Below are 26,676 nucleotides of genomic sequence, written 5' to 3'. Positions count from 1 at the left end.
TCGACAAAGCGGCTTGCTTTGTCGACAGAACTCCATGTGTCTGGACGCTCTTTGTTGACGGAAGTTTTGTCGACAGTATCTGTCGACAAAACTTCCGTCGACAAAACACGGTAGTCTAGACGTACCCTTAGAGATTTATATGACAAGAAATAGATATAGGGTGATACGAAATTGACTATGGCAAGAGTTGGTTTTATTCTTTTGCACTAATGTAGTTTAAGTGATTCTGATGGCAAATTTCATCTGTTACACATCAGAAATTATCATTATGTATCAAACTTAGATGAACAGAGTTTAGTTCTTTGTTTTAAAAAGAGAACAAAGACTAGGAAAAAGGAGGTTGATAATGTGATGCTTGGGTGAACAAATGCTCTGGTTTTACTGTTGATATAGAGGTGTGGTGTCAAGTTTTTATTGGCATTGAGAAGGCCACATTCCTCATAGTTGAAAAAACAGTGGTTTATGTAGTTGTGCCCAATAAAACCTTTATATCACAAGTTATCAGCCTCCATATAGGGATAAATTGAAATTCTATCCAATATTTTATGCAGATGGTCAGACTAGATGATCTAATGAGCTTTTAAGTCACACCATTATGTATTATGTATTCACATCAGATAGGAGGAAATATTTTACTCTAAAATTTAGAATTGGAATAATCTGTCTTAGTACAGGGATGGTAAAGTTCACTCAATTCTAATTGCCTCAGCATTATTTTACATGAACATATTATTGTTAAAATTAAGTACATTGTGGAAAACAGTGATATTTACATACACGTAAAACTCAATGCAACTTTTTCCAGCAAAGCTATAAAAAGGAGCATTACTGCAGCTACTCACTAATAGACAGTTGGGCTAAGGTGAATTTTACTTGGAACCCCATGACTTTCCATCCGGGAAGCTATATTCACTGTGTCTCCAAACAAGCAATAACGAGGCATCTTTTCTCCAACAACTCCAGCCAGGACAGGACCTGTGTGGATCCCAACTCTAATCTTTACAAAGACACAAAGAACCCAGAAGATCACCTCTTTAAAGTACATTTAAAACATTTACCATCCACTTCTCCATTAATGCTAATGCAGCGGGGCGTGTCGCTGAAAAATCAGGCAATTTATCAAAATACAGCTGTAGGGGACTTGCCCAAGAGCACAGAGGAAGTCCCAGACCAGCACATTTACCACACAACAACTCTTTCACCCAAACAGCATGTGGATATCTCTGTGGTATTGACTCACTTGGATAGGATTTCCAGAAACCGGATTCTTCACTTCTTTGGCTGCGAGGATTATTCCAAGGGCAAAGTTGGCAACTCTCTCAGCATGAGTCGATACAGGCACAGGGACACCTCCTACCACCATGTAAGCATCACCTATTGTTTCCACCTTTAATATGCAGGGAAATAGAGCTGAGTATTCTAAACACATCTAATTCTGCAATTTTTTTCAGGGACAGGTTCTCACTTTACCTGCAGCTGCCCCATTTTCCCTTTCAAAAGTTGTTCTCAACCACTGAGAGGTGCCAGTGGAGGAAACCTTCCAGCCTTTGGCTTCCCTGATTTCTATGAAAATGCTATTGGGTACGTGTCCCTTTGCTCTACAAGCAGAGAGTTCCTGCCCATCAAATTTGGTTCTACAGAAGGATCTTTGCAAGGCCTGAGGCAGTGGAAGAACGGTGCTATAAAAGCATTCCCCTTCCACACAGGGTAGGAACACTCCCTTACACATGAGGCAGCTGGTAGTTTAATGGATTTACAGATGGTTGGCTAATTCATAAATTGGGGGGCTTAAAAGGATATTTTGGGGGGAAAACATAAATGAGGGACTATTCTTCAGTGACAATTACTATTAATCTACTCAAATGATAGCTGAGGTAAACTATCCAAATGTTAGGAATACATTAAATAGCAGCATGAAGCATGCAGTGTGGTGCTGGTCTGTCATAATCTTCCTTACAAAAGGATCAGATTGTCTTCCTGCAGCCAATGGATTTCCCCATGTTCTCTGTAATGGGCAAAGTCTACATTCCTTACAGGCATAGCTCTTCCTGCTGTGAATCGATGTTGTACCTAAGAAAGTAATTTGGGTTTTGGCCCTGGAAACATGCAGGCTACGTCTACACTGGCCCCTTTTCCGGAAGGGGCATGTTAATTTCACCTATCGTAGTAGGGAAATCCGCGGGGGATTTAAATATCCCCCGCGGCATTTAAATAAAAATGTCCGCCGCTTTTTTCCGGCTTTTAAAAAAGCCGGAAAAGAGCGTCTACACTGGCTCCGATCCTCCGGAAAAAGCGCCCTTTTCCGGAGGCTCTTATTCCTACTTTAAAGGAATAAGAGCCTCCGGAAAAGGGCGCTTTTTCCGGAGGATCGGAGCCAGTGTAGACGCTCTTTTCCGGCTTTTTTAAAAGCCGGAAAAAAGCGGCGGACATTTTTATTTAAATGCCGCGGGGGATATTTAAATCCCCCGCGGATTTCCCTACTACGATAGGTGAAATTAACATGCCCCTTCCGGAAAAGGGGCCAGTGTAGACGAGCCCGCAGAGCTCTTGCCAAGAATATAAGAGGTTTGTTTGAACCACAGAAATCCCAAAAGTATTAAATTCATTGTACAAAGCCATTGTGCTGTGAATAAATTTTCTAAACAAGTCTGAGGTGGTTTTAGTGTTTCATTCATTATCTTTACATGAGTGATTAGCTTAAACTGGATTTACTTGCCCTTTTTTTTCTGAACGCCAGTAAAATAGCAAGCACAAAATTTCTAATGAGCTACCTAATAACATAACCATTTAAAACAATATAGTATGCTAGGCGCATGAAAACTATGTCGCTATAGATAGCTGTCATCAATAGAGTCCACTTAAGGATAATGACAGTAATTATTTTCTATAGTAAATTAAAAAAATAACAGCCAGAGTCACTAATGCAAATAGATATTTATGCTGTGTCCAGAGATTTTCTTTAATTGGATTTATTCATAACTTCAGACATTTACTAGCTGGAACTAGGTAAGTGCCTTTGATCAGTTTAAATAATTCATTCCCACTTGGGAAACTTGAAACTGTAACCTGCTCTTCCCTCAAGTTCCCATGAATTTAACTTGGAGATTTGCCTGAGTAAGCAATGAGTAAGGGCTTTAAGAGTTGGCTCTGCATGCACAGATACTTACAATTGTAGGGGGACAGATATTAATTTCAGACCAGATGTTCAGACTTCAGGAGTCCATGAAACTAAGCCAATTAGCCAGCTAAGACCCGGGAGAAAATACTCGTGTTCCATTTTGATGAAATTTTCATCTCTAAGGCTATGTCTAGACTACAAGCCTCTTTCAAAAGAGGCTTCTTCAAAAGATACTTTCAAAAAAGCCGCTTTCGAAAAACAGTGTCTAGACTACAACCAGTACTTTCGAAAAAGCAAGCCGCTTTTTCGAAAGAGAGCACCCAGGCAGTCTGGACGCTCTTTCAAAAAAGCACAGTTTCCATTACATAGTGCCTTTTTTCGAAAGAGCACTTTCGAAAAAAGGCGTTATACCTCGTAAAACAAAGTTTTCCACAGTCAAAAAAACTGCCATGTTCTTTCGAAGCAGTCTAGACACAGGGAGGCTACTTCTAGACTGGCATGATTTTCCGGAAATGCTTTTAATGGAAAAGTTTTCCGTTAAAAGCATTTTCGGAACAGAGCGTCTAGATTGGCACGGACGCTTTTCTGCAAAAGCACTTTTTGCGGAAAAGTGTCTGTGCCAATCTAGACGTGCTTTTCCGCAAAAAAGCCCCAATCACCATTTTCGGAATCGGGGCTTTTTTGCGCAAAACAAATCTGAGCTGTCTACACTGGCCCTTTTGCGCAAAAGTTTTGCGCAAAAGGACTTTTGCCCAAACGGGAGCAGCATAGTATTTCTGCAAGAACACTGACAATCTTACATGAGATCGTCAGTGCTTTTGCGGAAATTCAAGTGGCCAGTGTAGACAGCTGGCAAGTTTTTCCGGAAAAGCGGCTGATTTTCCAGAAAAACTGGCCAGTCTAGACCCAGCCAGGGGAAGTTTTTTCGAAAAAAGGCCACTTTAAGAAAAACAAAAAACCTGTAGTCTAGACACACCCTAAGACATTAATTGGGACTAGCTGATAGTATGTCTATCAGAGAAAGAGAATACTTAAAAAGACACTGCAGGCTCTCCACTACCCCAGCCATAGAGACAGCTTTGTCTGGACTGATAGTGACTCGGGGTGGGCAAGTTAGTGGAGCTTAGCCAAGCCACTGGCCCCTGTGCAGCTGAGGGAAGAGTATAAAAACCCTGCCTGCCAGCCTGTGCCCAGTCAGCAGCCTCCATTGGGATTAGTGTACAACTGAATTCTTTGGGGGAGTTGTGAGCATTTCATCAGTTGTCTTGAGGGGGGTGGTGGAAATTTTTACCTCACCAAGAGATTGGCTGAAGTAGGATGAGCTTTTTGCCCTTCCCACAGCAGCTCAGGGACCTAGTGGGATAGGTCAGGTTGTAAGGTTTGGGTGGTCACAACTCAAGCAATGGCAAATACTCAATGCAGAGATTTGATTCCTTATGGGTCTGGTTCCCTGAGAAAACAGAGTTAGCAGTAGACTGAGGGGAAGACATTCCTTAAAGAAGTTGAGAAACAGTCGTGAGGCTCCTAATGCCTGATACAGCAGAGAGATGACCGCCCCCCTTTTCCCAACCCTTTTATCCTCATTAGAGGGACATGCAGTGGAGTCCTGCAACAGGCTAGGACTAGATGGATAAGGAGGAGCTGGCGGCAGCTCTCTATCAGGTGGAACCAATTAAGGAAGTAATCATGCCCTGCACTGCATATGAGTTACAGTCAGTAAGTTCCCAGAGGAGTTAAGTGTTAAATTGTGACCTAATTAAGCCACATCCCTTGCATTTTGGTTTTCTTTCTGAATTTCCAGAACTATGATCCAAGCCAAGTGGGGCATAAGGTGAATGATCTGAGCTATCCAAAATGGGCAATCTAACTAACTTTATCACTTCAGTCAGGAATCAGAAAGTGATATAATAAGAATCACATTGGCTTTATAGGTAGGCTTTTCTGGGGTAAAAAGAGATCAACTGTTCTGACCCTAGTGATGGAAAAATAAGGAATGAGTATCTCCTGGATAACCAGGTCACCGACAAGCCAGATTAAAATCTGCCACTCTGAATAGCTCCAAAAGGGGAATGCTGGGTTTGAAATTAGCTAAATGATATCAAGGAAATTAGACAGGCCTGGTTACACTCATATTTGAATCTTTTTAGCACATTTAATTACAATCACTGCATGCTAGCTAGTTTTCTGTACAGAACTCTGAAAAAATTATGTATAATTATTTAATTAAACACAGGAACAGTCATTAAAGGAATTTAAGGCTAAATTGTTAGTTTCCTGACCCCCATCAAAGTCGCTATCAACTCCAATATCTCATGCTTTATTGCAACCCTTTGCAATTCACAAAAACCAGTTGCATGAAAACAGCCACAGCCTTTGAAAATAAATAAGCAATTACCTTGTAGACATCATGCACAGTTGTTAGTCTGTCAAACCGCAGATACATTGAATTTAACATGAGGACTATCTGAATAGGCTCACACTGGGCACAAATGTTGGTAAAGGTCACAACATCACTGAACAATATGGTGCATTCTTTAAACTCCCCTGTGAACAGAAAGGTCAGTGTGAGTACTCCTGTCATTTCTAAATAATTCTGATGGGAGGGACAGATCAGTTGCTGTTGATGTGATGCATACATGAGACTTGTTTGCTGAGATTACTTATCTTATTTTGTAAATACTTGGTGAGAAAAATCATTTAAGATCTTTATTGGTAAGGAAGGAAATGATGTAATAATGTATCAAGCACTTGAGACGGGGTGGGCAAAAAAACAGCAATAGTTTGCCAGGGTGAGCCCCTGGCAGGCTGCCACCATTATATTTATCTGTGCTTCCACAGGTACCAGTGATTGCTGCTCCCATTGGCTGAAGATCACCATTCCCAGCAAATGGAAGCTGCAGAAAGCAGTGTGGACTGGGACACTGCTTCCCACAGCTCCCATTGACCAGGAACGGCAACCTACAGCAAACTGGCATGAGGGGCTAATCCTGACAGACCAGTATTTGCCTGACTTAAACATGTTCTTTAGTCTATCCCTACTCCACGCAGCTCTTAAGCACATGCTTAACTTTAAGTTTATGCTTAAGTCCCACTTTCTTCAATGGAATTTAAACATATGCTTAAATACTGTCCTAAATAAGAATAAAAATGCTTTCCTAAAATCAGGCCAGGGCTGGGCTTACACATTTTTAGAAGAACAGCAGCATTTTATAGGTATGGCTGATTTGTTCCAGTTCCTCCTTCGTTTCCTGTATCTTTCCAGTCACACTGACACCTCCTATCTTCTAGCTAGATTACTATTGTACTTGCTGACTGGGTAGCCACCAGAAAGGGGGTATCATTGAGGCTACACAGTTTGCACATCTTTGGAGCCAGATCTGGTTAACAGCACAGTTCCCAAATCTAGTATTAAAGACAGAGCTGCTTTTTAAAAATACATGTATCGTATTTATTCACCTGCCTCAACTCGTTTTCCCTCTTTTAGCTGGTTGGCCACATGCTTTGGAAGCATGGCATAGAGCAGAGCTTCTGTCTTTTTCTTCTCTTCCTCCAGGTGCTTTGAGAGTATCCGCAGTTCTTCTTTCTTCCTCTCCAGCTGGCTGGAGAGCTCCATCTCAGCCAGCCTTTGCTGGTTGAGAAGAATCAAATCCCTGGTAACGTCATGAGGTGCTATGTCTGCAATGTGCATCTGTCTCTCTTCCAGCTCATGCAAAGTGCGCAGTAAAGGTGAGCAGAGATACAGCATGCACTGCAGAGACTCCATCCACATCATCTGGCCTGTTTAGAACAATTGGAAAAGAAAGTGAGGACTTTAACAGCCAACCCCAAGTGTCCCCTGGCTGCTCCTCCCCTTCTCTCCAAAGGGACCTAGACACAGAACAGCAGGAGGCACTGGGAGTGAAGGGAAGATGTTGATCTGTGGGGCTGCCAGCAGGCAGGAGTCACTGGGGGAGAGGGGAGGTGGCTGCTAAGCACCCACTAATTTTTCCTTATGTATGTTGGAGACCTAGAGCACCCATGGAATTAGCACCTAAGCCCCCGCTACACAAATTGTTTCAGCTCCCCTGCAGTTGGTGCTGAGAGCAGAGGTTAGCTTTCTGAGCTTTGTCTTGCACACCCCAAACTACCAATGAAGTGGATGGTGTTGGCTGAAGGCTGGGGATATCCACCAGGACATATCAACTGGGCTATGGAGTGGCAGTAGAACTATTCTGCAGACAGCTCAACTTAATGGCTAAAATAGTGTATATTTTATCATCCTACTGCATACACAACAAAGAAGAACCAGAGGTTTTGCATAGGGAGCTACCTTGTCATTCTACCCCCACTTGTTATCTGGCTTTCCCCAATGAATTAAGAAGCCCATAAAAAAGTAGTTCCATGACTTTGGGGTGAACACTTCTATGCACCTCCCAATACCTCAGCCTTCCACAAATGGAATCTCACTGGTTTTCACCAGAGGACCCTGAACACTTGCAGAGGGAGGGGCAGGATTTGTGCATGAGTGTAATAAAGCATCACTCTTCTTTCCTTTTCCATACAAACAGCTGACCATTTATTTCTCTAATGCAAGGAGGGAGGAGAAATCAGCTAATTCAACCCTTTCCTTATTCTTGATTTAGTAAGAGCCATCTTGTTCATTCAAAAAAAATTAGTACCTCTCAGCTCTAGCATTGGACGTTGTTTCCATGACTCTGGCATCATCTCTCTCCTAGTCCGGAAAACAAATTGACTGTTGATAAACTTCTGAACACTAGAGATGGTGAATGTCACTTCTGGGTGCACGATACTGAAGTAATCATCCAGGCGAATGCCCATGGTCTGCAGGCCAGGGACAATCTTTTGAATGCTCACCCCAGCTTGCTTTACTCTGAGCTTAAAAACAACACGGGCCGCAGGTTACATTTCACATCCTCTTTGAGTTCAGCTACTAATCATTTGAACCCCCACTTGCAATACACGATCACTATTTGCAAATGGACTTGGCTTCACACAGAACCAGTCAATCATCTCTTGACTGAAATACACAGCTCATTTCTCTGCATGGCTTCTGTCTTATAGAATAACATAACATAGAATGTTAGCTTGCAACTGGGAAATAGTTTTTTAATCATACAAGTGTTCTTGATACATTTTGCTAAGATTCCAAACATTAATCTTCACTGAAATATCAATTATATACAAGTAATGAGTCTGATCTTTGTCTTGCTTACACCAGTGTAAGTCCTGTGCAACTCAACCAATCGCAGTGCAGCTTACAACCAGTGAATAAGAGGAGAATCAAGTCAATTTTCCATCAATAATATGCCGTAGAACATCAATATTTAGTAATTACAAATCACAGAGTAGTGTTCATTTCAGTTGCATAATGCTATACAAGTCATGTTTTTGTACAAGACTTATTAAGCTTCTTCCTCATCTCCCCACAATTCCTTGTTCCCTTGCGTATATAGCAATGTCATGGTGACTTTGGAGAAAAATTAATTCTAAAATTAAAGAGATTGTTTGTTTCGACAATCTGCCATGCTGTGATCTCTTTTCTGTTCCTCACATGGGCCATGGTTTCACATGGTGGTGGCTCCAGTAATTGCAGCAGATTTATGATGTTTCTGTGGTTTTCAAAATCATTGTTATAATCTTACATTGTATAAAGGATAGTCAGCATTTGGGATGGATGTTTTTAGAACCTTTTAAAAAGATATGCCACTCTTTATCATTAAATACTGTCATTACAAAAACAGATTAACAAGTCAGCTTTGGCCAGCCAGTGGCACAAGGGAGATCTGAGAGATATCACAGTATTGCCGTACACCCAGAATAGAAAATAACTGCTGTATTGGCAAATATGTTGGCAAATACTAACTTTGCAATGAACACTACTGGCTTATGGTTACTTTCTTCAGGTCATATCTTGTATCAGTGTTTAAGAGCTGTCTTTGAAACTGTTGACAAAATATGACCCTAGTTTTGGCAGAGCCTGAAACTTTCTCCTCAGCAAGCAATTCACCATGTTAATTGTTCCCCATCTGAGGACCTGCGCAAATTATGAGAGCAAGACTTTATTCTGCACAAATATTTGTTTATCAGATACATAGAAAGGCTTAAAGCCTCTGATTTTCATTTACCACATTCTGAAGTGAGGTCTATCAACATTTGAAAACCTCTGTATCTAACCCAGCTGTAGGAACACTTTCCAGAAGTAGCCAATGTATTTGATTTGCTTACTCCACCCACCCACTTTCTCTCTTGTCTCCTATGTGAAGCCAACATCCTCTGCAGAGCATGGGAGTAGGAAGCTGAGGAGCCTGCTAGGGGATAAGATAAAGGAAAACTACAAATTTGGGAGAGTTCCCACAGCAAATACTTGCTGCAACTATGGTGGTGGGAGAAGCTGCTGCTACCAGTCCCCCGTGGCAATATGTTTGTGAAAAAGAAATTAGTCAGAGCTCTGTCATTAGACATGAAAAGAAGCTGGGTTCCTCCTCCTGGAGGACAGTGTGGTGCTGGGATTTCCTAGAAGAGGTGCTTTTTCACTGCCTGAAGAATCTCAATGATCAGCCAGGTTCCACAGAAGTCACTGGGTGAGCAGGGGATGGGGTAAGGGAAGGGAAGCTAGATGCAAGTGCAAGGGTGTCACTTTCCTAAGGAGTCCAAAAGGTGGGAAAAGATCCAGGCATTGGAAAATACAGGAAACAATGAGTGTTTGATGACTGAGAGTGATGCACCTTGCTAGCTCAGAAATCTCAGGGAACTCCCTTGCAATGTAGGAGACCCCACTTCAAGTTCCATTCCCCTGTTTGATGAGAAGAGATTCAATCAGCTATTGGCCACCTTTCAGCTGAGTGGGCTGTGGGAAAATCTGATGCAGGGCTCCTTTAATTTCTCCTCCTGAAGTTATTGTTCTACTTCAGTTAAATATTAGCTGGGTCAGAGAAAAATCACTCCATAACCTAACGGTTAGAGTACCAGGTAGCATTGGACTGTTCTAAGGAATTTGTCCTCTTCCTTCCACTCCCTGGCTATTTTGCATGGAGCTAGATGGCCTCTGAGCACATCTACTGGTTCAGATCACAATATCAGTTAGATGGAGGAAAATCCATTTTACCACAATTCATGGATTACTAGCACAACTGGGCATCTATCGCTGAGTGGAAGGGGGCTTTGGGGACACCTGTCTCGTTGCTCAGCATTGCAATGCTGAAGTCCCTTTGTGAAGCTGAGCCTATGTGGCTTGCGTGTGTGTGTGTGTGTGTGTGTGTGTGTGTGTGTGTGTGTGTGTGTGTGTAAAACTTACTTACCAGGTGCTTGCCTTACCTCTTCATCAAAAACAATATGGAAAGGAAGCCCATTGCAAAATGTTTTTGTATCTATCCAGAGGGTTGTAGGATATACTGGATTAAATCGTCTCAGAAGTTTACCTGCAGTAAGATAAATCTGAAGCTTTCAATCCTATTGTAGCTCATAAAAATAATCAGCAGACAGATGTGAAATAATAAGGAAAACCACTATAAATAATGAGAGACATGTTAGTCTGTTTCAGCAAAAACAAGGAATCTGGTGGCACTTTAACAAATTTATTAAGATATTAGAGAATAAGCTCTCGTGAGCTACAACTCACTTCCTCAGATGCCGAAGAGAAACAGCATCTGAAGAAGTGAGTTGTAGTTCACAAAAGCTTATGTTCTAATACCCTTATAAATTTTAGTCTTTAAAATGCCTCCAGACTCCTTGTTTTTAATATAAATAATGTGTGACTATAGAAATGTGCAAGTTCTTGGTGTGCTGTGCTGTACATAAAATGGAAATGAGTGAGCTGCTTTATATTTATCTGCGTGAAAAAAATTAGCTCTTTAAACCTAGAAAAATATTAATCTTTCTGTATGTGAAATTATGAAAAAAATAGATAGCAATAGAGTCCTGTGAATATTTCAGATACTATAGCAATTGTCACTGCAATATTCACACCAAAGGGTATAAAACAAAGGTGTTCAATATAGCCTGCCAACTGCTTATGGACACTCAGGCTATGTCTACACTCCAAGGTTTTTGTGCAAAACTGGCTGTTTTTGTGCAAAAACCAGCAGAGCGTCCACACCTCAAGTGTATTTTTGCGCAAAAAAAAAATACAGTAAATTGACAGGACAGAGGGTTTTTGCCAGTAGAGTTATTCCTCTCCCCGCAAGGAATAACTCCTTTTTGTGCTACAGCTCTTGTGCAAAAAGGCACGTGTGGATGCTCTGCAGTGGTTTCTTGCGCAAAAAGAGCCTATCAGAAAAAGCACAGGTGCTCTGATGGCCATTCTATTAATGGCCATCCGAGCTTTCTTGTGCAAGAGTGTCCATGCAGTGTGGATGCTCCCTTGCACAAAAGCACATCGCTTTTGCGATGTGATTTTGAGGTCTAGATGTGCTTTTGTGCTAGAAGTTTTTGCAGAAGATCTCTTCGACAAAAAACTTCTTGCACAAAAACCCTGCAGTGTAGACAAAGCCCCATAGTGGAAAGGGATAGGGACACAGTCTGCTGTCCCTTATATGAAGAAATCTGGTCCAGGGAATGGAGATCAAAGGGAGTGTCTCTGAAATATTCCTTGAGCTTTTTCTTAAAGCAGTCACTGTGTCTGTGGGGAGGTAAAAGCTTGCAATGGGAAAGGTAACGTTTTCATGTTACATGCTGAGCACGAAGCATGTAGATTAAAAGTGCCTAATTGACACATGTGCCCAAATACTGTTGATTTGTAATTGGTCTTAGATATCTCAGTCACTTAGGGTATGTCTGCACTGTGAACACCTGTACCTAGCCCATGTTGGCTGACTCTGGCTGAGGGGCTGTTTAATTATGGTGTAAATGTTTGGAATGGGGCTGCAGCTACTCATCTATTTTCTACATAAATTTACATCTCTGCTGCAACTAGACAGCCCCTCAGCAAGAGGTATTTAATTGCAGTCCATGTGCCATTTGGCTTTTTAGACTATTTCATTTATATAACAATAAAGAGTTTCTGGAAATAGGGAAATGCATGATTATGCCTGCATGGTTTATAGCTCAGCATTCTCCAGTAACCCGTTAACAATCAGACTGATGATTATTTCAAGTGATCTCTTTTCAAACATCTGTCATTAGCAACAGAGAAGCAAAGGTAGCAAGTTCTCAGGTAACTTTGGGGGGAAGAAGGCTAGATTAAGAATTAAAGGCCTAGCTTTCAGTAGAGCTGAGATTCTGCAGCTCCAGCTGAAGTCAATGGGAGCTCAGCATCTTTGAGAATCAGACTCTTGGTAATTTAAACAATTGATGAACCATTACAAGTTAACACAAAGAATCTGTTTCTTTGATTTTTTTTAAATGCGGTTCTACTTCAAAAAGTGATCACAAATAAATGGAAATTGTTTTAGTTTGTAGATTTGCTCATTTTGTATATTCAGAGTCCTGTAGATTGATGCTAGATTCAGAAATAAATTTTTCACTCCTATTAACATTATTGAACCAAAACAGCTTTGGCAAAGTGAACTGGCTTATAACCCTTATCGATCACCAACAGAATTCAATCAGCTACCCTTGAAAAAACCTACTGATACCTATAGATACTTCGGTGTCATCTTGGGCATTATTGGATACACCTTTGCAAGTATAAAGCTAACAGACGGTATAATTATCAGTTGCAGTTGTGCAAGTATAAGGCGAACAGAAGGTATAATTTGGCCCATAGCATCGATTACAGTTGTTGATTGAAAAGGAAATAACACAGTTTTTAAACCAGATCTTGGCCGTATTTGCAAGGCTAGCAGCTAGAAAAACCTTTTTTAAATTACAGGTTGAACTTCTAAAATCCAGACCTCTCTGGTTTGGCAACATCCATGGTCCAGCAGGACCAAAGAGCCCCATTGACTGGGGAACATGCCCAGGGCTGGGGCCTGGCCATGGCTAGGAAGCTTTGACCTCCCTTTGCCCAGCAAACTCCCTGGTTTGGGACCTCTTAGGTTCGGAGCATGTAGGACCAGGAAAGTCCAACCTGTATTTCATTATTTGCGAACTGAGACGACTTGATCTGCATATCATTGAGAATCAATAAACATGGAACTCCACAATGCTATTTTTACAGATACATGAGATCCATATGACATGAGAGACACATACCGTATGAGCCATTAGTAAGCATGTTTCTTTACCTACAGCTTTAGTGGATTACAATATGCCATCAAGAGGATACAGGGAAAATATGAATGGTGAGTTGTCAATGGATGTGAAGTTATGTATGGCTTATAAATTACTAAATGGACAGTATTAATAAATTATGTCCGAATCCCTTTGAATCATTTTCCTCTTACCTCTTCCTAGTGTAACAATTCCTCTGATTGTTTCCCAATGATTTTTCTTGACAGGACAAACACTTGTTCTGTCTCTAATCTTCTTTATTTTTTTTTCAATATCCTGTGGAATAAGCCCAGTCTGATCATTCAAAACAAATAACTGCAAATAAATCATGTCAACCTTCCTAAGTTTGTTCCTAGAGGACTGTGGGAGCAATTAGAAATGCTGCAGTAACTAGCCATCCTCAATCCACATTGAAATATTTGATTTCCTATAGACTTTATTTGGAATTGAAATTATTCAGTAAATTGGAGAAAGGACTTGCAGGACCCAATGCTGCAGATTATTCCGTAGTGTTTATGGGATCTGTTTGCATGAAGTAACTTGCAGGATGGGAGCCTTAAATTGGGACAGCTGATTCACTTAGGCTACGTCTAGACTGGCATGATTTTCCGCAAATGCTTTTAACAGAAAAGTTTTCCGTTAAAAGCATTTGCAGAAAAGAGTGTCTAGATTGGCAGGACGCTTTTCCGCAAAAGCACTTTTTGCAGAAAAGCATCCGTGCCAATCTAGACGCGCTTTTCCACAAAAAAGCCCCGATCGCCATTTTCGTGATCGGGGCTTTTTTTGCGCAAAACAAATCTGAGCTGTCTATATTGGCCCTTTTGCGCAAAAGCTTTGCTCAAAAGGACTTTTGCCCAAATGGGAGCAGCATAGTATTTCCGCAAGAAGCACTAATTTCAGACAGTAGGAAGTCAGTGTTCTTGCGGAAATTCAAGCGGCCAGTGCAGCCAGCTGGCAAGTTTTTCCGCAAAAGCAGCCACTTTTGCGGAAAAACTTGTCAGTCTAGACATAGCCTTAAAGCATTTTGGGTAAAAAAATCCCCATTATGGTATTTACTAATGAAAGCTATTTATTTCCCTGACATTTATTCATAGGAGAAACTTCAAAATACCTCTTTATTCAGTTGTTTCTCAGTTTGCCTTCCAGAATCAGCAAGGTATTGTGGTGAAGAAGAGAATTTATTCCTTTTTTTGTATGAAAATACAGGCTTTTGAGTGACAAGGAAAACTATATGTTCTTTTTTCCCAGTTCGTTCTTCCTCCTCTGTTTGATTGACTATTTCCATTGAAATTTCAGTGTTGAAAAAATCCAGGGCTGCTGCGCCAATGATTCCTGAAAGGGAATAAAAGACAGAATTCTGTAGTGAACTAAAATATTCCATTGTAACTAGTATTTGAGCAATGTTGTGTGCCAATTCAAGCATTTACAGCTGACTTCCATGGTGATGAGCGTTTACTTATAAAATATCAGAAGTGCAAGACATATGAAGAATCAATAACACTAATTACATCTATGTGTACATTTTGGATCAGATCCTTAGCTGGGGTAATTCAGTCTAGTCCCACTAATTCTATACAGTGTGAGGGTGATTTACACCAGTTTTGATGCAACATACAGCTTGGGGTGTTGAGAAATGTATTTAACTATCCACATAGCAAACGAAGTTAATGAAGAGAGTGCAGAATGCGAAAAATTATCTAAGGACTGAAATTAAACTTTAGAATGAGCCATGAGTAAAAGGTGGTTTGTCCCTGCATCAGAAGGAATGGTGAATCTCAGATACCCCCAGATTTGGCATCTTTCTGGAGCTCCCATTTGATGGGAGTGAATAGAGAAGAGGGCTCGTTTGTATCTTTTGCTTCTTTGACTCTTCATCAGACACTGCATTCTGCCTGCTGGGCCATGGAGGGCTTATTCTCCTAATCCTCTTACCATAATTGCCTGCCACTCATTCACATGAGTCCAAAAAAGCAGTATTGGGCCAAAAAGCCCTAGTCCCCCATCCACCGTCTGCTCCATGCCTACATTCAAAATCCAGACAAGTCCTGTGTTGCTGGCTTGTGAGGTGGTTTGAGGCTTTACCTCGCCCCCATCCCCTTTACTTGCCTGTACAGGCTATTCTCAAAATGTTTTCCTTTATAAAGCATACTGCAGCTATTTTCTAATATCTATATTTAGGCAAATTATATACTTTTGCTATGATTATCTTTCTTTTTATTTCTGAATAACATTTTCCACAGTATGACCTTGATTATATAGTCAAGGGGAATTTTCTCTCTTGAAACAAGAAATTGCATCAACATACTTTATTATTGCTTCCATCTGTACTTAGTAATATGTGGTAGTTGAGTCTAGTATTATACAGTGACAATGATCTGAAAACTCACTCTGTATTTCTAGGGACCTGTGAAGTCTCAAATCGCTATGCATTCTGAAATATAAAAAGGAAATGGGTACTTTCAAAGGGAGAAGCTTTGATTCCCATTTGAGATTATAAGCTCCTGTGAAGGGGCTCCATTTAATCATCTGAGGCTAAGAATGGGGATCTATTTTATCAGAGCACAAATATAATTGTGAAATATAGTGAGTATTTCAATGATCATAAAGATGGGTTTCTCAGTGAAGATACGAGTTCTTACAAATGCTAATAGATGCCCTAGTGCTTGAGTCCAAAGCTAGTTTTGCCTTCATAATCATTGCAGAATGTCTCCATGTTGTATTTTTAAAATTTCTCCTCAGATTAAATATCCTTTTTAGGCCGTTTTAATGATTTTAGTGATAAGAAGTATTGAGAACTAGCCCACAAGCAGACTCTCTAATGCACATCAGCAGTTTCAACTTCTTCCACCATAAAAATCTGTGGCTGCGTCTAGACTGGCAAGATTTTGTGCAAAAGCAGTTGCTTTTGCGTAAAATCTTGCCGCCTGTCTACACTGGCCCCGAGTATTTGCGCAAGAACACTGACCTTGTACTGTACAAAATCAGTGGTTTTTGTGCAAATACTCCGACGCTCCTGCTCAGGGATAAGCCCTCTTGCGCAAGTATTTACAGCCAAGTTAATTTCTTGTGCAAGAAAGCCCGACGTCTAAAATGGCCATTGGAGCTTTCTTGTGCAAGAGAGCGTCTACACTGGCACAGATGATTTGCGCAAAGGCACATGCCAGTATAGACGCTCTCTTGCGCAAATACTTTTAATGGAAAATCTTCCGTTAAAAGTATTTGCACAAAATCATGCCAGTCTAGACACAGCCTGTATGTTTCAGAAATGCTATGACAGGACAAATTTCAGTTATCTGCTTTTCAGAGTTGCTGAGTATCCCCAAATCCCAATAAAAAAATTAACAGAAGCTGTAGATGTTCAGCATATCTGAAAATTAAACCATAATAGCAATATATTTAAATGTCAAACAACATTTTGTTGGTCTGTAAATTCTCATACATAGACCTTGTGAAAATTAAGCAAAGAATAGCTGCAAATGTATGAGTCTATAAATGTAATGAGGTACTAGCTCAATTGCATTATTACCTGGAACAATGTGGCACAGTCCTCTTCTATCTGAGTAGTAATGCAAATGCATTGATCCATCTTCATTCTTTTCTACCCTAAAAGAAGGTGCATTCATCTCCTGAAATAATAATGATAGAAGATATAACTATCAAAGGGTATGTCTAAACTACAAAGTTAGTTCGAACTAACTTTCATAGGCGCTAAACTAGCGCTCTGTTAGTTCGAATTTAATTCAAACTAACGGAGCGCTTAGTTCGAACTAGGTAAACCTCATTCCACGAGGATTAAGCCTAGTTCGAACTTACTAGTTCGAATTAAGGGCTGTGTAGACCCTTAATTCGAACTAGTGGGAGGCTAGCCCTCCCCAGGTTTCCCTGGTGGCCACTCTGGCCAACACCAGGGAAACTCTATTGCCCCTCTCCCGGTCCCAGACCCCTTAAAGGGGCACGGGCTGGCTACGGTGCCCGTGCCAGGTGCAAGCCTGCCAGCACCCAGCCAGCAGACCCTGCACCTGGTTGAGCCACCCACCCGATGCCCCCCAGCTTTCCCCCTCTTCCCGGGACCAGGCTGGTGGCTCCCGGGAGCTTGCCTGGGACCGCAAGAGGCAGGCACCCGCCTGGGCTAGTGCGGACATCGTGGACCTCGTCCACGATCTCCGCACTAGGCACAGAAAAGTGGCCGGCTAGGGCAGGAGAGCTGCCAGCCTGGCCACCCAGGAGCAGGTGTGCAAGAGAATCAAGGGGGTCCACTGAGACCCCTGACCCTGAGCCCTGAGCTTACAATGGCTGTCCTGGGTCAGACCAAAGGTCCATCTAGCCCAGTAGCCTGTCTGCCGACAGTGGCCAACCCTAGGGACCCTGGAGGGGATGGACCGAAGACAGTGACCAAGCCATTTGTCTCGTGCCATCCCTCTCCAGCCTTCCACAAACCTTGGGCAGGGACACCACTCCGACCCCCTGGCTAATACCACTCCATGGACCCAACCTCCATCACTTGATCTCACTTCCCTTTAAACTCTGTTCTAGTTCTAGCCTTCACAGCCTCCTGCAGCAAGGAGTTCCACAGGTTGACTCTTTGCTTTGTGAAGAACAACTTTCTGTTACTACTTTGAAGCCTGCTACCCATTCCTTTCCTTTGGTGTCCTCTAGTCCTTCTTTATGGGAACTAATGAAGAACTTTTCTGTATGCACCCTCTCCACCCCACTCCTGCTTTTAGAGACCTCTATCCTGTCCCCCCTCCGTCTCCTCTTTTCTAAGCTGAAAAGTCCCAGTCTCTTTAGCCTCTCTTCACGTAGGACCTGTTCCCAACCCCTGATCATTTTAGTTGCCCTCCCCTCTCCCAGCCTCTCTCTTCCCCTCTCCCACCCCCTTTTCCCAGTCTCCCCCAGTTTTGTTCGATAAAGACAGATTCCATTTTGGAAGACACGTTATCTTTATTTTGTACATCAAGAAGAGGGGCTAGGGAAGGGTAAGTGGAAGGAGGTGAGGGAGGAATGGGGCACGAGCCCCCGATGGGGAGGACTGGGCTGGCTCTGCGGGCTTCTGGGGGTGGAAGCTCTCCTGCAGCCCCCCAATTGCCCCTTCTCCCCAGATGGCAGCCTGCGGCAAGTGCAGCCGGGCTGATGGCCGAGTGGTGTGATGTGCCCAGTGTGGGTAGTCCGGGCAATCCAAGCCAGGACTGCTTTGCAAGCGGGGCACCCCTGAGAACTGTCTGTCCGGGGTGGGGGTTGGGACCCTTTAAGCACAGCCCTCGGCTAGCCTGAGACAGCATCTCCACGCTCTAAGTCCTCCTCTGATGCCCTGCCGGCACTGCTTCCGGCCATCCTTAAGCCCGGTTCAGGGTCCACTTAATGAGGACATGCTAGTTCCAATTAGCAAAACGCTAATTCAAACTAGTTTTTTAGTCTGGATCCATTAGTTCGAATTAGCTTAGTTCGAATTAACTAATTCGAACTAAGTTAGTTCGAATTAACGTTGTAGTGTAGACGTACCCAAAAAGAACAATAGTGCAATAGCAAACTCTATAAAACATTTTACATCTTATCAAAATAAATGCTTATACTTTATAACACTGAACAAGTTTACGTTTGATTTATCAGAGAATTGATTAACTTTACATCTAATATTAAGGATAACTTTGCAATGGCTGATTCTTTCCCCAGTAATGCATCAGTATAATTAATTTCGGTGCACCAGAGGGATGGTTAGAGCACAGTATTTTGTTATGGTGTTGGTGTGTAAACTCTGACAGGGTAATCCACATCTGCTCAGTGGTTCTTACTTAAACTTGCCTGATAAGAAAGAGACAGGTAGCTGTGTAGTGCATCCAAGTTCTCTATGAACTCATAGAGATTTCCACCCAGAGTTCTTAGCATATGGTCATAGCCTGATTGCTTACAAAATTCAAAGAAATACTCTCCAAACTGCTTCAGAACCATATCAGGGGGAACATCTGGCAAAATAAAGATACATTAATTAACATGACAGATGTGAGAGTTTTATAAATGCTGAGAATGGCCTAACAATAAATACAAAATGCTTGTAGAAAAGGGAGGGAATTTTTAGAACCTAGACTGTAGCCCACATTCTACACACAGCAGAGGTCAGGGTAGGTGAATGTACAAGGGTGGCACAGAACTCTCCTTTGTACTCTCCCTACCCTTGGATCCTGTTTGCAGGCCTCATTCCTGGGCTTAACTGAGAGCATCCTGAGGGAAGCTTGAATTCAGTCATGCTGTTAGTCCCAAGGAACTGAAATCACAGATGGGAGATGAGGGGAGTATAAGGGCATCCCACCTTGCTCCCTTTCTGTCATCAGTGACCCCATATGGAACGGGAAAGTGGTGGCATAGAAGCCTCATATAGAACCCACAACTCTAACCTGATCAGTCATTTGAAATGTGGTGATCTCCGACTGGCAGTAAAAGCTATGGTTATGTATTAAGCATTTTTATTCTATGTTATTTTTTTAAAAATATTTGCAAAAAAAATACTGTATGAATACTATAAATGGGAAGAAGTGCATTTTCTCTAGCTGTCCCATTAGCTTTTTGTTCTGTATTTTAGACATCACCAGCAGATGACTAATCAGATTTTGATCTGAGGAAGTGGGTCTGGCCCACGAAAGCTCATCATCTAATAAACCATCTTGTTAGTCTTTAAAGTGCTACATTGTCCTGCATTTTGCTTCAACTACCCCAGACTAACACGGCTACATTTCTATCACTATTCAGCAGATGACTGACATTCCAATATTTTCAACATTCATTCCTAATGCTGCTCTCTGACTCGATTCTCCCCTGCTAGTGCCTGGAGACACAAACTATACCTCCTGGAGCCCTGGGGATGCTGTGATCCTCATGGGAGGAAAAGAATCATAGAACACTAGAAGTAGAAGGGAACTCGAGAGGGCATCGAGTCCAGTCCCCTGCCCCCATCGGCAGGACCCAGTACCATCTAGATTCTAGATCATCCCTGATAGATGTCTCTCTAACCTGCTCTTAAATATCTCCAGAGATGGAGATTCTACAACCTCCCTAGGCAACTTATTCCAGTGTTTAACACCATGACAGTTAGGAAGTTTTTCCTAATGTCCAACCTACACCTCCCTTGGTGCAGTTTAAGCTCATTATTTCTTGTCCTATCCTCAGAGGCTAAGGGGAACAGGCAGTGTTGTTACCTTTGCCTTCCCTCCAAAAGCTAGATGAGGAGGGTAGTCTTAAATTGAATTCAGAGCCCTAACAAAACCCCATGCATGCTAGTAGAGAGTGTCTAATCAATTAGTCCTAACTAACATTATCAATTTTAGGAGCTCCAAACAGTGACCTTCTCCAAGCTTTTTTAATCATAAAGTTGATGCAGCTTCAGCTATCTTCTGGATGGCCTTCCCAACTCTGACCCTGCTCCCCTGGTTGTACCAATCCAAGCAAGTATAACCCAAGATCAGCATAGTTCCTGATTTATAGAAAGCCCAATTACACTCCTTCTGAACTCATTTGGAAAACTTCCTTTGACTTATAAGAAGCATGAGATCCTCGGAAGTATGGGCCCAAGTCTTGTCAGTGCAAAGCAAAACATACCTAACATTTTGCAGGCTTTGTCAATTAGCTGCATTGTGATCTCATCTTTGTAAACTTCAAAAGTAAAAAATGTGTCCTGAACTCCTGCCTGGAGTCTGTAACAAAAATGAGATTCATGTTGCAACATCATTCTAAACAGAACACATTTAAGACTTTAATATTCCTTAGTTGGTCAATTCTCCAATTGGCACCCTTTACTGAGAGAGGTACCTGAGAAAAACCCTTCCCTTCATTAATATTAACTGGATAGATGAGTACCTGTTGAGGAGAAAATCTCAACTTAGGGCTCAAACCTGCAACTTTGCGTCACACGGAAATTGGTGAGATTTAAGTACTTGTCTAAACAATGGGCTGAATGAAAATCTATGTGAAAGAAGGCTGATCCTATTATTTAGTATTATGGTAGCACTTATGAACCCGAGTTTAGTATTAGTGCCCCATTGAACTAGGCAGTGTACAGAAGATAGTATTGATTTTGCTTCTCTTCTATTGGCGTACTATACATTGTGACACATGCTGTTAAATTTGGTTCCTGGTAGGCCTAAACCAAAGTCTATTTAAGTCGGTGTGAATCTTTCCATTGATTTCAATGGGCTATGAATTAGGGATGTAAAAAATTCATTTTGAAAATGTAACCGTGTAACTGCTAAAATCATAGTGGTTACACGATTACATGTTCTGTGGGCTCAGCAGTATAAAGCTTAAATAAGTTTATACTGCAGAGCCTGCCGTGAAGTCTCCCCAGGACCAGGGCCAGTAGCTCTTCTGCAGCTCCACCTGGCCCCAAAGGGCTGGAGCAGCCCCCTGGCCAGGGCATATAGGAAGCTTCTCCAGCCCCTGTTGGTTAAGGGTGAGGCTTACTGGTTAACCATTTACATCCCTACTTTGGATCAGTACTTGTGTCATGTTTTATCTATGTTTGATTTATGTTTTTGTTTCTTTGTATTATGTGCAATTCTATAAAGCTTTTTTAAATTTAAAAAAGCAACCAAAAAAGAGTAAAATCAATGTTTCCTATTACAATTAATAACTTTTCCCTGCGGCTCCAAGATGAAATTGACTTCAAAATAAGGGTGGCTTCTATTCAGCATAATGAGTTTTCAATAATGAAACAATGCACTACTGTGTCTATTGCACACATGTCCTTCAGACAAAATGTCATCCTTCATTTTTTGGTCTAATAAATGAAGTAATTAATGTCCTAGGATAAAATGTTGCGGTGTAAAAGCCTTGACATTGACTTAATAGATATGTTTAATAATTGCCTACTAAATAACGAATACTTCAGCCTTCATTCAGCAGCGAGAGATTGCTGGTCTGTGATACTATGTTCCTATATTTTCTCTTAATTTATTACATTCCTTAGATATGAGTTACCTTATTTTTTCCCATATTTCTTCACCATATTTTTCAATCACCAAAGACTTCAGGCATGTGTTTATAAATCCATACTGCAAAAATAAATATAAGAATATAAAAAAATTATAGACAAAAGTGGCCTTGAACCATGCAAGTCCATAATATTTTAAATTCCACTGTTATAATACAAAATAGCAGGTAACACTTTGCACTCATTTAGTGCCTTTCATCCAAAGATATTAATCCTTTACAATGTTTGTATTTATCTGCACATTTTAAAGATTTTTAAGAGTAAAAATAATTAATCCTGTTTTATAAATAGGCATCAGACAAAAATCTGCTCTGATTAACACTGAGGTCAATCCAGAATCATTCCCATGAAAGGAGTTACTACATCAGTGTGATAGAAAGCAAGATTAGCCCCACAGTGCTTCAACTACAGTGTAAGGGATTATCTAGGTACACATAAAATGGAGGTGACTGTGATTTGAAAAGATGAGTAAACATGAAGTTATATAGATAAATAGTATAATAGAAATAATTACCTGAAGCTAGGGACAGCGTTTGCAAACTGGGGACCTACTAAAGACCACTGCCATCAATGCTGAATCCATCTCAGAGAGGAATGGGGTTTTGTTTAAGCCCATAGTGAGTTGGTGTGTGGATGGGGTCTGGAATCCAAGTCTCCTGGCTCCTAGTCAGCCGCCCTCCAACCCTACTGCCACTATTTGCAATTTGGAATGATTATTTTAGTGTCTGAATTCACTGAGAAAGTCCTCAGTAAGTATTTCTGCTCTGGTTTTTAAATTAAATTACATTTGCATGGCAATGGCAGCCTGATCCTGCCTGCCTTCAGTCTTATCTTTATAGAGCAGGCAAACCGGGTAGGGACACCAATGTTATTTTGCTTGTTTCCAGGCTGCAGGCCCTATCTGTGTACTTGACAGAGCTGTAGGGTACTTCATTGCCACTGTGTGGTTCAAAGGAAACATCATTTCTAGATTTGCTCAAATACCTGGTATTCACTAGACTGAGCCGCAGCTGGCTTGCCGTGGAAACACGTGCTTAAAAACGATATAAGGGTCACACAAATTCAGCCTCTGGAGCACCTTTCAAGCCACAGCAGCTATTCTGTTCCATTGACACAGTTTCCCCATAACAGTTACCCAGCACATCAGTGGCTACTACACAGCCCACAGGGCGTCCAGGCAGACGTGTGTGCCTTGCCCAGTGAATAAGTTTCTAACATTCATCGAGGGGCCAGCCCATTTCCCGGGAAAGCTGCTCCACCCTCCCAGGCGAGGCCGATCGCCCCATCCCAGGCGTGGGAATGAGAGGCGGGCAGCACTGGCCTGGGACACAAGTCCTAGCACAGGCTGCCTCCCCCTCCCAGCTCTTGAGCGCCACGTCGCAGCCCCCGCGTCTGCCCGGCTCCTAGTCAAGGGCGCTGGTTAACCCCGGAATGTCGCTCCGGGCTGCTGCCCACGGTGGTCTGATCTCGGCTTGGCCTGGCCGTCAGGTGGCCTGGGAGAGCGCCAGCCACCCCTAGGACTGTTCCCGCGCAGCAGCCCTGCCGGGGGCACCAGCCCTGCCTCGGACCCTTCAGTCGCCGGCTCCTTTTACAGGACCCGCAAGGGGCGGGAGGCTAAACGGCACTTGCCCTTCCACCCCCCCCCCCGCTCCCCGTCTGTCCCCCAGGGCAGGCAGGCGGCAGGCAGGGCACCTCCCCCGCCCCCGGAGCCGGGCGACAGGGACCCAAGCGCCACTCACCATCCTGGCACCGAGGCCGCAGCACCGCCGGTCACAGCAGAGCCGGGCCGCGGTCACAGCGGCGAAGCCCCCGCTGGCTCTGCGCCCCACGCCGGAGAGGGCTGCCCCGTCTCCATGGTGGCTGAGGGTCTTCACACGCACACACGGGCGCCCGGAGAGAGGCGCCAAGTCGTGGCGCGCTGGCGGGCAGCCGCCTCCTAGCACAGCCTCAGCAGCCCAGCGCCGGGTGAGCCAGGCACCGCCACGTCCCCATCCTGCGCCGCAGGGCGCCGAGCCTCTCCCCGCCGGAGCCGGCTCAGGCCGGAGTCGCAGCGCCCCTCTCCCTCCTTTGCCACAGCGCAGCCCCCATCCCTGCCATGCGGGGCTCGCTGCCCCTCAGCAGACCGGCTGGGGGAGGCGCAGTTAGCCTGGCGCGGCGCGGGGCGGCGCTGGGGAGCTGAGGTCGCTGTCCAAGGGGCGAGGTGCTGAACTGCTCGCCGCTCCGGAGCGAGCCCTGGTCATCCAGCCCGGCTACCCAGGGCTCGGGGCAGATTCTGCCGGCGAGCCCCGAATCTCCCAGCCCGGACTGCGGCAGCTGGAGAGCAGAGCCGAGCTCACGGGCGCGCGTCTCAGTCTCCCCCTAGCCCGAGTTCATTCGCTTCGCTGGCTGCGTTTGGCCGAGGCTTCCTCAAGCGGAGCGGGCACGCTGCATCCTAGTCCCCGTTGGGCGCGCCAGCCGGATTCATAGAAAATCAGCACTTCAGAGGCGAGCACAGAAGTGTGCCAGGCAGCAAGCGTCTGCTTCCCTGCGCCTTGCGCTCCAAAAAGGGCTTTGTTTTTCCTGGGCTACCGATCGGCTTGTACAGCAATTAACTGCGCATAAAAGGAAACGTCCCAGCCCTTGCAGGGATGACAAGTAAGCCAGTACAGTGCAGACCAAGGGCCCCATTAAGATGGAGTTTTCCCAAACATGTGTTTGTTTTCCTGAGCAAAGGTATCTGATCGCAAATTCTGGCAAACACCGTCACTGAAATCCTACACTGACCCATACAGGATTTGATTCTCATAGCTAAGAAAAATCACAGAGCTGCACTGCTGTGTAATGAGTCACAAATAGGCCAAGTATTGTTTCAAAAACAGTCACAGGAGGGTTTTCATTCCAGGGATGCTCAGATTTCGTTAGGAAAATAGCTAAGCTTCCGCATCGGACGTGTTGCTGCAGCCACATGCTGACGGTTCCCGTGGCATTTAGACACGCTGTACACATGTTCTTGGAGCCCCTAATTCTGTAAACATCGGCTTGTAATAGAAGGTTGTTAATCAGTGTAACAGCCAGAACACGAATACTGAGCTCCACTGACAAGGGATGGGGAGGCCCTCCGGGTTTTGTGTGCCCAAGCAATTTTCCCCTCACTTTCATGCTTGGCCTTTCAAGCCTCTACTTCACACTGTAGCCGCCTTATCTTTTGTTCACTGCACCATGGATCTCTAGTCTGGAGCTGCTAGCTGAGAGTCAGCTTCCTTCCAAATAACCTTCCATAAGGGCCCCCAGAGCACAAAGTAACAGGTACATTTCAGTTGTGTAACATTATAAAAAGGGATTGTAATATTGGTGCTAAGCATCTAGGAATGATCAAACTAGGCCAGAGGTACATCCACACTGTACAGCTATTTCAGGATATAGTTACCCCATGTCTACACAAGCCGCCCATTATTTCAAAATATTTTTTTCAAAATAATGGGTGCGCTATTTTGGTAAACCTGGGATAAGAGATGGCTCAAAATAGCACATTATTTTGAAATTTGGTGCTGTGTAGACATACCAAATTTCAAAATAAGCTATTTCAAAATAGTTTCAAAATAAGATACACAATTTGCATAGTGCAAATTGTGTATCTTATTTCAAGTTTAGGGTGCTGTGCAGATGCACCCTCAGTGTATCATGACTGACCTAACAGATACTCCCATTCTTTTAATCACAGACATTATAAAGGTGAACAGCATCTCTCACCGGAGACCTTAAAAATGGCCCTTATATCATGGTTGAGTTTTTGAAGCAAAAGTTTGGTAGTCAGTTTATGACAGCCATGGCCAACCTGTGGCTTGCAGGCTGCATGTGCTCCCCCCCCCCCCCCCCCCACAGGGTGCAGCTTGCAAAGTCCCCCTCCCTTCCCCCGTGGCTTGTAAAGCCACCCCCCACACTCCTAAAAATGGCTCTCTCCTCCCAGCTCCCTGTGATGACCTGGGCAGGGGAGCCGTCCAGCGCGACCATTAAAGATGCAGAATTAAAGATGGTGGCAGCTGGAGGGAGCCTGATGTAACCAAAAAGTCTTTAAAAGCATTTAAATGCATTTTCTTAAAGGGGCAGGTTTTTTTTCTTGACAACTTTGCCCCGGCTCTTCCCACTGGATCCACTGATATCTTGGCTCTTTGCTGAGAATGGGTTGGCCACCCCTGGTTTATGCTATGAAATTGCTGTAAAATGGAAATCAGTAACATTTTCATGCAAATATTAGGGACCTACAATGACTGAGGTGCGATCAGAGCTGTGCATTATCAATAACTATCTCTCCACTATTATTAGTCCTACATTCCATGTTATGGACCAAATTAGGTGTTATGGGTAACAAATTAGAAATGTGTTAGAAGAAAGAAGTTAAATTCAACCAGTCGAAGGCAAATTCAACTTTTCTGAAGCACCAGTGAAATTCACT

The 26,676-nt window shown here is 43.2% G+C and overlaps 1 protein-coding gene across 1 annotated transcript in view; it reads right to left on the bottom strand.

Annotated features, from left to right (window-relative positions):
• The window catches only part of LOC102451605 (guanylate cyclase soluble subunit beta-2-like), a 32,800-nt gene extending 8,118 nt beyond the window's left edge, over positions 1 to 24,682 (bottom strand). The window contains exons 1-13 of the mRNA XM_006131393.4: positions 23,984 to 24,682; positions 22,232 to 22,305; positions 20,855 to 20,949; positions 19,067 to 19,227; positions 16,794 to 16,893; positions 14,379 to 14,599; positions 13,441 to 13,543; positions 10,433 to 10,536; positions 7,777 to 7,993; positions 6,575 to 6,895; positions 5,514 to 5,662; positions 1,241 to 1,387; positions 843 to 997 (exon numbers count right to left, since the gene is read on the bottom strand). Of these exons, the coding sequence (XP_006131455.2) occupies positions 843 to 997; positions 1,241 to 1,387; positions 5,514 to 5,662; positions 6,575 to 6,895; positions 7,777 to 7,993; positions 10,433 to 10,536; positions 13,441 to 13,543; positions 14,379 to 14,599; positions 16,794 to 16,893; positions 19,067 to 19,227; positions 20,855 to 20,949; positions 22,232 to 22,305; positions 23,984 to 23,986 (1,850 nt within the window). The 5' untranslated portion in view covers positions 23,987 to 24,682. The remainder of the gene's footprint in view (positions 1 to 842; positions 998 to 1,240; positions 1,388 to 5,513; positions 5,663 to 6,574; positions 6,896 to 7,776; positions 7,994 to 10,432; positions 10,537 to 13,440; positions 13,544 to 14,378; positions 14,600 to 16,793; positions 16,894 to 19,066; positions 19,228 to 20,854; positions 20,950 to 22,231; positions 22,306 to 23,983) is intronic.
• Positions 24,683 to 26,676: the final 1,994 nt, after the last annotated feature.

The sequence above is a fragment of the Pelodiscus sinensis genome, chromosome 10, assembly GCF_049634645.1.
Source record: "Pelodiscus sinensis isolate JC-2024 chromosome 10, ASM4963464v1, whole genome shotgun sequence".
Lineage (NCBI taxonomy): Eukaryota > Metazoa > Chordata > Testudines > Trionychidae > Pelodiscus > Pelodiscus sinensis.
This window is presented reverse-complemented; position numbering and strand designations above follow the sequence as displayed.